Below are 15188 nucleotides of genomic sequence, written 5' to 3'. Positions count from 1 at the left end.
CTGAGAAATGCTCCTCGAGATCAGGGGTCAGCAAACTGCCGCCCACGGGCTAAATCTGATCTACAACCTGTTTTTGTACAGCCTGTGTGAGCTCAGGATAGTTTTATATATTTTTTCTAATATTTATTTTATTTTTAGTGAAAATATACACAGCAGATCATACATTCATTTAACAATTTCTATATGTACAGTTCAATAACAGTGGTTACATTTTTGACAATGTGTCACCATTCTTGCTATCTCTCCCATATTGTCTCACCGCCACTGACTTAGAATCACTACTCCTTAAACTAGTCATCTGTGCTTCACGGTTACTGTTGTCAGTTTGAGGGTTTTACAGTTTTAAAGAGTTGTACCACCAACCCCCCACCAAAAAAAAAAAAACCTGTGACAAAGACTGTATGTGGTCTACAGAGGCTAAAATATTTTCTAACTGGCCTTTTACAGAAAGTTTGCTGACCCCTGCTCTACATGCCTAAATTAGGAATTATGCCATGATATTTTTTTTTTTATAGCCAAATTTTTGGAAACCCTGGTGGCACAGTGGTTAAGTGCTACGGCTGCTAACCAAAAGGTCATCAGTTCAAACCCACCAGGCACTCCTTAGAAATCCTATCGGGCAGTTCTACTCTGTCCTATAGGGTTGCTATGAGTCGGAATTGACTCAATGGCAATGGGTTTGGTTTGGTTTTATAATCAAATTTGATTTTAGTACCTTGGATTTACTGAGTTTAGTTTAACAAACACTTTAAATATCTCTGTCATTTAAACATTACATTTAAATATTACAACAGCCCTGTGAAGCAGGTTTTCAGTGATCTGAGTTACCTAATTTAAATTCTTCCCACTGTCCAGTACTCATGCACCTTGCATTTCCTGAGCACATGACAGATACCCAAAAAAACCCCAAACCCACTGCCATCGAGTCAATTCCGACTCATAGTGACCCTATAGGACAGAGCAGAACTGCCCCGTAGAGCTTCCAAGGAGCGCCTCGTGGATTCGAACTGCCGACCTTTTGGTTAGCAGCCGTATTCAGTCTCTTCAGTGCTCAGGTTCACTTGCAAAATGAGATATTCAACTAGGAAATCTTTCAGGTTTTTTTTTTTTTTCTTCTAAAATTCCATAAAAATAAATATTAACAGAGTACTTTCAAAACGGGATAATACACTGAAGATTGTATTAAACTTAACATAGCTAGTTAACATGTACGACAAAGAAAGCAGTCCCATAAAATATCCAAGGCACAAAGCTCAGTATGCATGGTATGATGCCATTTAAATAAAGTTATACACACATATTCTGTATGATAGTATATACACAGGGAAATGACCCATCCGTAAAGAGTGTGAATGAGATGAGGGGATTCTCACTTTTTACCTTACATACTTTTGTGCTATTGGAATATTAGTAAGCACACAAATTTAATTTTTCTACTGAAATTTCTATAAAATATCTCAATTTTTTTCCATTAAAAATGTAAACTTTGCAGAAAAAGACCTAATTTTCTATGTGGCTGGGACTATTTTGGCAAAGCTAAGTTTTCTTCTGTCTTACCAAGTTATAATTATCTTTCATGTTGAGAAAACAAGCAATTGAAATATCTGTCACACATAACAGGAATAGTCACTTCAAAGCAATTCGATCCTAAGATAAAATCTTACAGCCAAAATTCTTTAAGCTGTCTACTTTTCCTAGATATTTTATTGTGTCACTCTGGGCTATAGATTAAATGTTCAGCATTATCAAATATGAAAAAACTTGCCCCTTCAAAGGAGCCAAAAGCACCTTCTATATTACTAAGTTCCCCTTCTAAGAACGCAAGAGATGAATATGTCAGAATATGGAAGTGGCCACTGTACAATTTATAATTACTCTTCTGTAAATTCAAAGGAATGTAAAATTCCAAAAGAAATTCAATTTTCATAATACTAAGGAAAAAATAATTACCAAATTTTTAAGGATGGAACTGAAAGGCCATAAACCCAAAAATGGAGAGACTGAAAAAGAACTCAAAATTTCATATCAAAAACTGATTGCCTTTGATGGTGGGAAAATCCAGTTCGACAGGTATGGATGTTCTGAAGAGTTCAAATCAATAGTAAAGGCAAAATTTTTTTCTTCTGCTGTAAGTGTAGGGGAGGGGGGAAATGGGGGACTGACATTGTTTTAAACCCTTTCCTTGCTCTTGCCTAACAGATACCAAGTAAACAAGGAAATGCTCAAAAGGAAGCAGTAGAAAGAAAAAAAAAGGTCTGGGAAATGCAAAGTACACAGTAAATTCTGACTCTGAAGGAAGCTAGAAATAATCTAAATGCTAAAGAAAGGTATCAGGTAAGATCCCTCCCTTACCTTGACAATGACTGAGATACAACAAAGAAATCAGAGAAAATGTGCCAATCACTTAACCTTAAAGACCAAAGAGTCACACTCAAGAAGCTAAAAAAAATGGCTGGAAAAATGACCAAGTCATCATAATTTCCAAATTCGGCCTAAGGAAAGCATTTCCTATTTCAAAGAAGCTTTTGGAATTAACGGCATATTAAGAAGATTTTCCCTTACACAGATTACCTGGTAATTAATATCTCAAGAAAAAGATGATCCTTTACATAGCAATTAGTGCTATTTTCTTGCCCATCTCCCTTAACTTTCTTCAAAAGAAAGGACAAGAAAATAACAATGAAATAAGTAACGGCAAGATCCTCTCCACTTGCTTTCAGATAGGAAAACTGTCAAAGGTGTTTATTTTTAATAAGAATATTTTAAATTGCACTCACCTGCTCCAAATAGTTCTTTGTGGACCTCTAATACCACAGCTACACCAATGTTATCTTTTGTCATCACTCTGTTAAGCATAGCTTCGGATCCATCTGAATTAGCCATTGCCACTTGGTTAAATTCCACTGTATGCTTCTGCACCAATGTAAATCTAAAAGTACAATTCATTACTATGATTTTAGGTACTTGGATAATCATGTTAAAGGAAATGAAATGATGGGGGCATGAGATGCACACACAATTGTCTTCCTTGTCATTTTTCTACCTGTAAGTGGCTACATGATACACTTCTGGCTAATGAGAGAGAAAACCAAAAAAAAAAAAAACAAACCCATTGCCATCAAGTCAATTTCAACCCATAGCGACCCTACAGGACAGAGCAGAACTGCCTCATAGGGTTTCCAAGGAGCGGCTGGTGGATTCGAACTGCTCACCTTCTGGTTAGCAGCCTGACCTCTTAACCACTGCGCCACCAGGGCTCCAATGAAACGTAAGAAGTCTGATACAAAAACTCTCAGAAGCCCTATCTCCCGAAGATGGCATATCCCTTCACTCTTTTATACCTTTACTCCTTCCAACTAGTGCCTGGAGGAATAACAATCACCTGTGACCACGAGGTAGCTAGCAAACGGGCAAAAGCCAACCCAGTAAGGATGGGAAAGCAGCTGAACCAGTTCTGGAATGCTAATTTCTAGACTTCTTCTTGTGTGAGAAAATTACCCCTCCCCTACTTGGTTAAGCTACTGTCAAATTTTCTGGTATTTAAAAGTAAACATAATCTTCACTGAGTAAGCAAATTAATTAAAAAAAAAATCCAAATAAAAATCTACCTACCTATTTGCAGTTTTCAAAAGATTTGTTAAGAAAATGCAGGGACACACCCTATCTCAGGCAAAGAGTAATTTTTCTATCTGGTTTTTACTAGAAAGCTAGAATTGAGTGCCTGTGTTCAGGAAAACAGGTTCTGTTATGATGAAGAAATAGCCTTGTGATTATAGCTTCTGCACTAACAGTATTTTCTTTCCTTTGTGCCAAATTATTAAGTATTGTAGAGTTGTAGGATTTAAATGAACTGAGTCTAACCAACATTTAATAGTTGTGTGACCTTGGTCAAGCCATTTAACCACTTTCAGCCTAATTTTATGAAATATTTGTATAACAACATAAACCTACTAAATATAAATATACTGATTATTTTTCACTGGGTGCTAAGATGGAGAGAAGACATTTTTGCTGTTATAAATGTTCCTCTCTGTACCTTCCTCCTAGTTTTAAAACAGTAGCCTGTGTATGTACCTTAAAAAGTATCGACTAAAAGCTTACCGTGTGGCAGAATAATGTGGAAGATGAAACAATACTCCTTTTCCAAATCTGAATGTCTGAGCTGAGAAGAGTAAAAGAGTCATGTGCCTATTTCTAACCCAGAGTGCTTAAAGGGAGTATAGTTTTCACCCTCTATTGTAAAGAGGTGAGCTCTTAGCTGAAACATGAAAGATGATGAGTTAGCCATGTAAAGTGGGGGATTAAGGCCATTCCAGGTAGAAGGGAAAAGGTCCTGAGATGGCAAAGTTTTGTACATTCAGTGGGTAAAAAAGAATGGTGAAGGGGAAAATGGTACAAAATGATGCTGGAGATGAGAGGAAGAAGAGCCACCGAAGGTTCTAAGCAAGGGTATGATGTGATTTGATTAATATTTTTTAAGATCACTCCAGCTGCTTTTAGAGGGTCCAAAACGGAAATTGGGAGACCAGATAGGAAGTTTTCAAGGTTGTTTGAACGAGAGATGATTTTGGCTTGGACTGAGGTAGGAGAAATAAAGAGAAGTGGGCATATTCAAAACATGTTCTGTACAAAGAATGGACCATCCTCTATATTAGACTTTTTTAAACATACTTAAGCAAAGAAATACCTTTTTCAAAAAGTTCTAGTGCGATTTTTATACATAAAACAGATCAAGGTAGTATCATGTCAGAATAAATCACTGAAAACAATGAACTTGTTTTGATGAATATAAAAATATGAAACCGGAGGCTATAGATGATACTTATATTCTTCTATCAGTTTCAGTATCTGATGTATTTCTGTATTTCGTTTTGGTCGCACGATATTAATAAAATTCCTGATTCACGGATACACAAGGATATGAGGTAAACAGATTTAACAACTGGCCTTGAACTCAGAGAAGGCATGTGAGCAGGTAGAAACTTGATACAGAAGTTTATACTAAAAGAAGTTAATGAAGCAGATTAAATTAGTAACATTTCAGTGATTTCCAAAGTGTTAAAATTTGAAACATTTGGGTACACATATTTTTAACTTATAGTTTAATTATCTGTATTTAATTTTTTAAAATATCTTCTTAATATTTACAGAATGCATAAGGCCCACCCACGGTTCTACAGAAAAGTCTGAAAATCTTGCTTAATACAAATATTTTTAGTATTGAAATATTTTACTTTCACCAAAGATAGGCCATTCTATTTTTTAGGGAGTAGAGGAAGGACTCATTATTAGAAATGTCTTCTTTAAATTTTCCCTGTACCTTTCTTCCATTAAACCTAGATTTAGATATTTTCATAAAAGGAATATAAAATAGATCTAATTCTCTTCTACTTGACACTCCTTTAAAAGTCTGACAATAGTTGCCATTGTTCTCCCACCTCAAGTTTTTTCCAGAAAGGAAACTGTCAATTTCTTACAGGACACATGACTTTAAGACAGTTGTCCATTTGAACGGTTCGAGTTTACCTAAAGGTGGAAACTTAGAGTGCAGTACCTAGAACTGGGTATAAATGAACTAATGCCTTCTTTATTTCAGACTCAAGATTGAAACTGCACACTTTGGGACAGCCATATAACTTATAAGTTACATAAAACAAACAACAAGAAAACCAACTTCTTCTTGTCAAGTCAATTCCGACTCATAGCGACTCTACAGGACAGAGTAAAACTGCCCATAGGGTTTCCAAGGAGCAGCTGGTAGATACGAACTGCTGACCTTTTGGTTAGCAATCGAGCTCTTAACAACTAATGTATATCTAAAACTTCTTGGTCTTTTTCAATCTTAAACCAGTTCTCCTCAGTCCTATGCATTTATAGGTGTTTAAAAAACTTCATTTTCTTAAGCTAAATATACTTATTGTAGAGATTTGGGAATAAAGAAAATGGAAAGTCATCTCTCGTTGTTGTTAGGTGCCATCAAGTCAGCTCCAATTCATAGTAACCTGATGTACAACAGAACTAAACACTGCCTAGTCCTGTGCCATCCTCATAATCATCGCTATGTTTGAGCCCAATGCTGTATCCACTGTGTCAATCCATCTCATTGACGGTCTTCCTCTTTTTCACTGACCCTCTACTTTACCAAGCATGATGAAATTCTCCAGGGACTGGTCTCTCCTGATAACATATCCAAAGTACTTAAGACAAAGTCTTTTTGTCCTCCCTTCTAAGTAGCATTCTGACTGTACTTCTTTCAAAGACAGATTTGTTTGTTCTTCTGACCCTTCATGGTATCTTCAATATTTTTTGCCAACACCAAAATTCAAAGGCATCAATTCTTCTTCAGTCTTCCTTGTTCATTGTCTAGCTTTTGCATGCATCTGAGGCAACAGAAAAAACCATGGCTTGGGTCAGGTGCACCCTAGTCCTCAATGTGACATCTTTGCTTTGTAACACTTTAAAGAGGTGTTTTGCAGCAGATTTATCCAATGCAACACGTCATTTGATTTCTTGACTGCTGCTTCCATGGGCGTTGACTGTGGATCCAAGTAAAATGAAATTCTTGATAACTTCAGTGTTTTCTCATTTATCGTGATGTTGCTTACTGGTCCAGTTGTGAGGATTTTTGTCGTCTTTATGTAGAGGTGTAATCCACACTGAGGGTGTCAGTCTCTGATCTTCATCAGTTAAGTGTTTCAAGTTCTGTTCACTTTCAGCAAGCAAGGTTGTGTCATCTGTGTAACAAGGGTTGTTAATGAGTCCTCCTATAATCTTGACGCCACATTCTTCTTCATTCAGTCCAGTTTCTTGGATTATCTGCTCAGCTTACAGACTGAATACGTATGATGAAAGGGTACAACCCTGTTGCACACCTTTCATGATTTTAAACCACACAGCACCCCCTTGCTCTGTTCAAATGCCTGCCTTTTGGTTTATGCGCAGGTTCCCCATGAGCACAATTAACTGTTCTGGAATTGCCATTCTTTGCAAAGTTACTCATAATTTCTTATGATCCATATAGTCAAATGCTTTGGATAGTCAATGAGACACAGGTAAACACCTTTCTGGTATTCTCTGCTTTCAGTCAGGATCCATCTGACATCACCAATGATATCCCTCATTCCACATTCCCTTCTGAATCCAGCTTGAATTTCTGGCAGTTCCCTGTTGAAGTATCCCTGCCATTGTTTTTCAATTATCTTCAGCAAAATTTTACTTGCATATGTTATCAATGGTGGCATAGTGGTTAAGAGCCACAGCTGCTAATCAAAAGGTCAGCAGTCCAAATCCACCAAGCACTCCTTAGAAACTCTATGGGGCAGTTCTACTGTCCTATAGGGTCGCTATGAGATGGAATCAACTTGACAGCAAGGGGTTTGGTTTTTTTTTAATTGGTGTTATCAATAATATTATTCGATAATTTCCACATTCTGTTGCATCATCTTTCTTGGGAATAGGAATAAATATGCACCTCTTTCAGTCCGTTGGCCAGGTAGCTATCTTCCAAATTTCTTGGCATACATAAGTGAACACTTCCAGCGTTGCATCCATTTGTTGTTGAAACATCTCAATTGGTATTCCTGGAGCCTTGTTTTACACCGGTGCCTTCGGTGCACCTTCAAACTCTTCCTTCAGTACCATCATTTCTTGATCATACACTACCTCCTGAAATGGCTGAACGTTGACCAATTCTTTTTGATAAAATGACTCTGTGTATTCTTTCCATCTTCTTTTGATCCGTCTTGTGTCATTCAACACTTTGCCCATAGAATCCTTCAACATCGCAACTCAAATCTTGAAATTTCAGTTCTTTCAGCTTGAGTCATGTTGAGCATGTTCTTCCCTTTTGGTTTTCTAACTCCATTCTTTGCACATTTCATTATGATACTTTGTCTTCTTGAGTCACCCTTTGAAATCTTCTCTTTAGCTCTTTTACTTCATCTTTTTTTTTTTTTTCATTTGTTTTAGCTGCTCTATGTCCAAGAGCATGTTTCAGAGTCTTCTTTCTTTCCTGCCTTTCGTTTTTTTCACGTATGATGTGCTTGATGTCATTCCACAACTTGTCTGGTCTTCAGTCATTAGTGTTCAATGTGTCAAATCTATTCTTGAGATGATCTCTAAATTCCGGTAGGATGAACACAAGGTTGTACACTTTGGCCCTTGTGGACCTGTTTTAATTTTCTTCAACTTCAACTTGAACTTGCATACGAGCAACTGATAGTTTGTTCCATAGTTGGCCCCTGGTCTTGTTCTCACTGATGATTCTGAGCTTCTCCACTGTCTCTTTCTACAGATGTAGTTGATTTGATTCTTGTGTATTCTATCTGGTGAAGTTCACGTGTATAGTTGCCATTTACATTGTTGAAAAAGGTATTCCCAAGGACTAGTCATTTGTCTTGCAAAATTCTATAATGCAATCTCTGGTGTCGTTTCTATCACCAAGGATATATTTTCCAACTACTGATCCTTCTTCTTTCTTTCTAACTTTAGCATTCCAATCACCAGTCAATTATCTTCATTCCATGTTTGATGAACTTACAGAAGTTTGTTAAAATCTTCAATTTCTTCATCTTTGGCAGGAGTGACTGTTAGGTAAATTTGAATAATAGTCCTATTAACTGGTCTTCCTTGTAGGCATATGAATATTATCCTATCACTGACAGCATTGTATTTCAGGATAGATCTTGAAATGTTTTTGACAATGAATGTGATGCCGTTCCTCTTCAACTTGTCATTCCCGGCATAGTAGACCATAAGATTGTCCAATTTAAAATGGCCAATGCCACCTCATTTCAGCTCACTGATGCCTAGGATATCAATCTTCAAGTATTCCATTTCATTTTTGGCAACTTCCAGTTTTCTCAGATTCATACTTCGTACATTCCACGTTCCAATTATTAATGGATGTTTGCAGCTGTTTTTTCTCATTTTAAGTCATTCCACTTCAGCAAATGAAAGTTCCCAAAGCTTTACTCCATCCACTTCTCATTAAGATCGACTCTGCTTTAGGAACCAACTTTCCCCGGTCGTATCTTGAGTGCCTTCTAATGTGAAGGTCTCATCTTCCAGCACTGTATCAGACAATGCTCTGCTGCTATTCATAACGTTTTCACTGGCCAATTTTTTCAGGAGTACATTGCCAGGTCCTTCTTCCCAGTAGGTCTTAGTCTAGAAGCTCCACTGAAACCTGTCCACTGTGGGTGACCCTACTGTTGTTTGAAATACCAGTGACATAGCTTCCAGCATCACGGCAAAACACAAATCACCACAGTAGGGCAAGCTACCAGTCATCTGTAATCCCCATTTAAGTCTGTATTATTTCCTCAGACTTTTCTCTATGCATGTGGACACAAATACTTTTATACACAACTAGGGTAATACTCTGAAAGTTTATGCTTTGGTTCACTACATATATTTGCCATCATTTTATTATTGTGCTACTATAACTAATGTTCAAAAATAAACATTTTTGCACATAAATACTTTTCTGTATTCCTAACTGATTTTTTTACGCTGTCATCCTCCTCCCTTTTTCTTTCCTTTAAAAATCTAAGAGCAGACTTTACTTATATCTGTTGAGTTTTATTTCATGAGCATCTGCTCACCAGTTCACCCATTCAGATAGCAAGGGCGCTTAGAAACTTCATTCTATTTTTCAAACAGATTTATATCCCTGGCAGGTTTTTGGCTTTTATAAATCTTATGTGCATTGAATTCTACCTTCTCTCAAATAGTGAGGTCAAGATGGTGGAGTAGTCAGACACTTCCTGTGGTCCCACTTACAACAAAGACTGGAAAAACAAGTTAATCAATTATATATGACAATCTAGGAGCCATGAACATCAAAGGCAAAGTTCAGGAATTGGACTGAGTGGCAGGAGGAGAGAAAGATGGTTCAGAAGCAGTAAGGAGATGCCAGACCTGACTCGGCGGGAACCAACACCCTGCAGGCTGCGATTGGCTGACACCTGCGGTGAGGCAAGCAGTGGTGTTTAGGGCATATTTTACACACTGGAAGAGAGCGTGCAGCAGAGAGTCTACTCACGCCTCCAGAATCAGCAAAAGGCAGCGCTCAATCAGCAAAAGATAAGTACATGCATCTAACCTACCACGCAGATCAAAAAACACCCCTTTGGAAAAAACCTCTCTCCCATTTACCTGACTCCTCTCTGCTCTGCACCGGGTCACAAGCTGGCTTCAGCAATAGCCATGTTCCCTGGGCCGGAAGTAGGAACCATCACGTGCCCTGATCCATTTTCCCATCCTTCAAGAGGGAACAAATTAACAAATAGAGAAAAAATAATCTCCTGGCTCCCCTAAGCTAGGAACTCAGGGCAGAAACAGCTCCTTTGCCTAGGCACAGGCATAAGGGCTCCATGGACTCTGAATGCCTTTCACCCCTGCATAGACCTGACCGGGCCCATTTCAACAGCACACACCCCCATTAGCACAATATAACAAGGTATATACCTGAGGTCTATCTTCAACTGTTTCAGCTATATGCTGGAGAGGCAGGTTTGTGACAGTTGACACTGCCCTGCCTATTAAACAGGGTACTCACATCAGGGGCCTGAGGACTGGTGGCTCCACCTATGCCACCTAGCCACCCACAACAGGTGGTGCCTCCCAGTCCTTACAGCCAACACCACTGGGTGCCCATAGTCTGGCTGCAAAACCCATCCACCTGTGAGCTCTAGGGAACAGGGTTACGCTTTCCTCACAGACACTCAGGGGCAACTGTCAGCCCCCTGCCTTGCTCAGCATATGACCCCCTACTGCAGCCACATACTTGTGCCTACACCGATCACCCCTGCTTGTCTAACACTGCAGCTGAGAGCCTGCACCACACACTTGGTGACAGACAACCTGGACACCTGAGCTGATGGACTCCTGGGCTCATAAGCCTAGGAACAGCTCTAACCGCCTGGTGACAGGACGTTAGAGTCTCATAGATGCCAATAATCATACTAGTCCACTCAAGCAGCCTACTTGGGCATATCAAAACAAAACAAGAAGCTAGGACACAGTAAGCAAACATAAAATAAAAATATTAACTTATTGATGGCTTGGAGACAACAGTCAATATCAGTCACATAAAGAGGCAGACCATGATGACTCCAGCAAGCTCCCGAAAAAAAGAATCAAGCAATCTTCTGGATGAAGAGAACTTCCTGGAATTACTGGAGGTAGAATACAAAAGTTTAATACACAAAACTCATTAAGATATCAGGAATGAGATCAGGCAAAATGCAGAACAAGCCAAGGAGCACACACACAAAGCAACGGAGGAACCTAAGATTAGAGAAGCATATAATGACAAATTTAATAGGCTGCAAGAATCTATAGACAGACGGCAAACAAAAATCCAGAAGTTTAACAATAAGATTTCACAATTAGACAACTCAATAGAAAGTCAGAGCAGAATTGAGGCAATGGAAGTCAGAATTAGTGAGACTGAAGATAAATCACTTGACGCCAACATATCTGAGGAAAAATCAGATAAATGAATTTTTTAAAAAATGAAAAAACACTAAGAATTATGTGGGACTGTATAAAGAGGAATAACCTATAAGTGATTGAAGTACCAGAACAATGGGGGATAGCAGAAAATACAGAGAGAATTGCTGAAGATTTGTTGGTAGGAAACTTCCCTGGTATCATGAAAGATGAGAAGGTATCTATCCAAGATGCTCGTCAAACCCCACACAAGGTAGATCCCAAAGGGAAGGCACCAAGACATATTATAATCATAGTTGCGCAAACCAAAGATAAACAGAGAATTTTAAGAGTGGATGGGGATAAATGAAAAGTCACCTACAAAGAAGAGGCAATAAGACTAAACTCAGACTACTCAGGAGAAACCATCCAGGCAAGAAGGCAACGGGATGACATACATAATGCCTTGAAGGAAAAAAATTGCCAACCAAGATTATATATCCAGCAAAACTGTCTCTCAAATTAGGACACTTCCAGATAGAAGTTTAGGGAATTTGCAAAAACCACACAAAAATTACAAGAAATACTAAAGAGTCCTCTGGTTAGAAAATCAGTAACATCAGATAACAACTCAAGAGTAGAACACAGGACAGAGGTAGCCAGGTATCAACCCAGACAGGGAAATCACAAAAAGAAATCAAAGCTATCTTCTCTCAAATAATCAAAATTCTCAATAGGACTGAACAAATCCTAAAAGCAACAATAAAAGTTACCCATTATTGAGAGTAATAGAATAGGTTCTATTTACCATTATTGAGAATCTATTCTATTACTCTCAATAATGGGTAGCTTTTATTGTACACATACCTGTGTCACCACCACCTGTCTGTGAGTTTGTCGCACTGTGGTGGCTTTATTATTGCTCTGATGGTGAAAGCTATGCTACCAGTATTTCAAAAATCAGTAGGGTCACCCATAGCGAACAGGTTTCAGTGGACCTTCCAGACTAAGACAGACTAGGAAAAAGAGCTGGTGATACACTTGTAAAAATTGGACAATGAAAACTCTATGGGTCACAACAGAATACTATCCAATATAGTGCTACAAGCTGAGCCTCTGAAACTGGAAGGCACTCAAAATACACAGAGGCTGCAACAATGGACTCCAGCATAGGCACAGGATCAGGCAATGTTTTGATCTGTTGTACATGGGGTTACTATGAATCAGAGCTAACTCAACAGCAACTAACAACAACAATCTGTATCAAGATCTGTGTGTGATAGGCACTTCATAAATATTGGTCCTAAAATTTACAAAAATTTTAATAAACAGGTAATGTGGTCATGTATCACCCAGATTCCTCATCGAGGAAAGATTTGCCACGCCAGCTTCTGGGAGGCTGTTAGTCTCCTCAGGGATTGCTCCAGTTGCATAGGGCTGCCTTACCCATGCCCATAACCAATTAGAAATCAAGGCAAGGTCTATTTTGGTCTACAGGTGCTAACCAAAAGGTTGGCGGTTGGAATCCACCGGGCACTCCTTGGAAACTCTATGCAGCAGTTCTACTCTGTCCTTATAGGGTTGCTATGAGTCAGAATCAACACGACAGCAACAGGTTTGGTTTTTGGTTTTTTTATTTTGGTCCAGCATAAGTTAACTTTTGCAGACCATTTTAGCTTCTCTCTGTGGGGTCATCTGAGGCTGTCAGGACTGCCACCCAGCCTGTTTCCTCCTCCTCCTTTCCATAGGCATTAAACCCTAACAAACTCTTAACACCAAACTCTATCTCAGAATCTTCCTTCTAGAGAATCCAAATTGTGGCTAAAAGTATTACTATTACAATTATATAAATGAGGAAACTGAGGCTGGGAGCTGGGAAGGCTGGGAGCTGGGAAAGTTCTTTTTGAAAAATGGAATGTTCATCCATACTATCCCAGAATTTCTCCTATAACTCCAATATTCATGGAAGTTCTCTAATCACATTTTTGCAAGATCTTTTAATACCACGGGATATATTTGTCTTGATTTGGAAAACTAACTACTCAAAACAGTTTGCCATTTTTTTCAGCTTACCAATCTCTTTATTTGGTCTATCTCAGTCTTTCCACTTTGAAGATAATTCTCCTTAATAGAGATCATGAAAGCAAAATAGAAGTTGTATAGCTTTGTTTTTTCCCTCAATCATCAATTCATGACTACGGAATTCACAGTGGGTCTTTCCCTTCCTTGTTCTTTATGGTTCATATTGTTTCTTAAAATACCATCCTCATTGCCTTATCACTTTCACCAAGCCTTAGCTTTTTCTTGGTTTTAACTTCCTCAACAATGATTATAGGTTCATAAAACTTTTTAAAAAATACACGCTTATTGACTTCATTAAAACACACACACACACACACATCCTTTTAAAATGAACCCTGAACATATACTGATTTTTTTTTTTAAGATGTCTCCCTACCCCTTCAACTTTCTTCCTCAGTGGTATAGTTATGATTATATTGCCATATTTTTAACTTTTAAAACTTTCCAATATTCTTTAGGTATCTTCTTTTCAGTGTTTTATTAGATTTCAAAAATTTCAGAAAAATAAAACCAGCATTTCCTAAACAGGATATATATGTCATTATACCTAATGCTCTGTTCCTTGGCTCATATAAACTCTAACGGAGACAGTCACACTCTCAAGTTTTATCACTTCACCTTCACCAATAGTTGAAGGACTAAGAAGTTCCTTCCTTTCAGTGAGAATTAAATAAGAGTAAGTGTATGCTTCTTGAACCATAAGAATTTATCAGGTACTTGGCTTTTAGAAGAATGAGATTTCCCACATTAGTGCTGATAGTTGTAATCACCTATAACTTACTTTTCTGTGTGCGTTTATATTGTTTTTAATTACAAAAAATTTATAATATATTAAGAAATAATTATTCATGTTCTATCCATACTACCTTAACAGTGCTACTTCTTACACTCCCCTCCTACACGCAAACAAATGCACTCTACTCTGCTTCTACTTGCTGTTTCACAGATTTCCATACAGGTGACATCTTGACACATAGGGGTCTTCCATTCTTTCTATTAGATGTTTCTTTTGACTAAGACATAATGGTTTATAGTTATTTTCCAGTCATTGAAACAAGCCCACGAAGTCTCGATAATACTTAAAATGTTAAATTTGCCTCTCCATTTTAATATCTGAATTTATTATTCCTACTCTGTAGCTGGTATATAGATGCTATAATCATTATTCCTGACAATATTTTTTTATGCCACTCTAAGAATTTTCCTGTATATTCACCTTTTTGAAAACAAAATCTTAATAGAAGGTCAACTGGATATACAAAAGAATATATAATGAGGAGTGATATGACAAAAAAAAAAAAAAACCACTCTTTCTCCTTTCTTACATGTTTTGAGAAGAATTATTAGAGTGAACGTTTCAAATATGGGAAGAACGTGCCAAAAAAATAGCCTGTAATATACAGCAAACAAAGAAAGAATTCAATAACCAATTTGTTGTCTGAAAGTAATTTATGGGCTGTGGTGTGATTAAATTAATGTGAGAGAGAAGAGAACGAATGCCAACTGTGAGCAACTAAGACAATCTATAAGACTTAAATAATATTTTCTCTCTCAATTCATTTACAAGCAAGAAGGAACAACAGAATACACAGTCAAAAAGACAGTACAACCACACAAATGTTAACTTTGATATCTTCTGGATCACATCCCAGCATTCCTAAACCCAAACC

General features: G+C 37.8%; 1 protein-coding gene across 7 annotated transcripts in view; it reads right to left on the bottom strand.

Moving 5' to 3' along the window:
* Positions 1 to 15188, bottom strand: part of CNOT6L (CCR4-NOT transcription complex subunit 6 like) — a 132670-nt gene that overhangs the window by 14130 nt on the left and 103352 nt on the right. For all 7 annotated transcript variants that reach the window (XM_049885943.1, XM_049885939.1, XM_049885937.1 and 4 more), the window contains one exon: positions 2778 to 2929. In XM_049885943.1, coding sequence (XP_049741900.1) covers positions 2778 to 2929 — 152 coding nt within the window. The remainder of the gene's footprint in view (positions 1 to 2777; positions 2930 to 15188) is intronic.

This window comes from Elephas maximus, chromosome 5 (assembly GCF_024166365.1).
Source record: "Elephas maximus indicus isolate mEleMax1 chromosome 5, mEleMax1 primary haplotype, whole genome shotgun sequence".
Classification (NCBI taxonomy): Eukaryota; Metazoa; Chordata; class Mammalia; order Proboscidea; family Elephantidae; genus Elephas; species Elephas maximus.
This window is presented reverse-complemented; position numbering and strand designations above follow the sequence as displayed.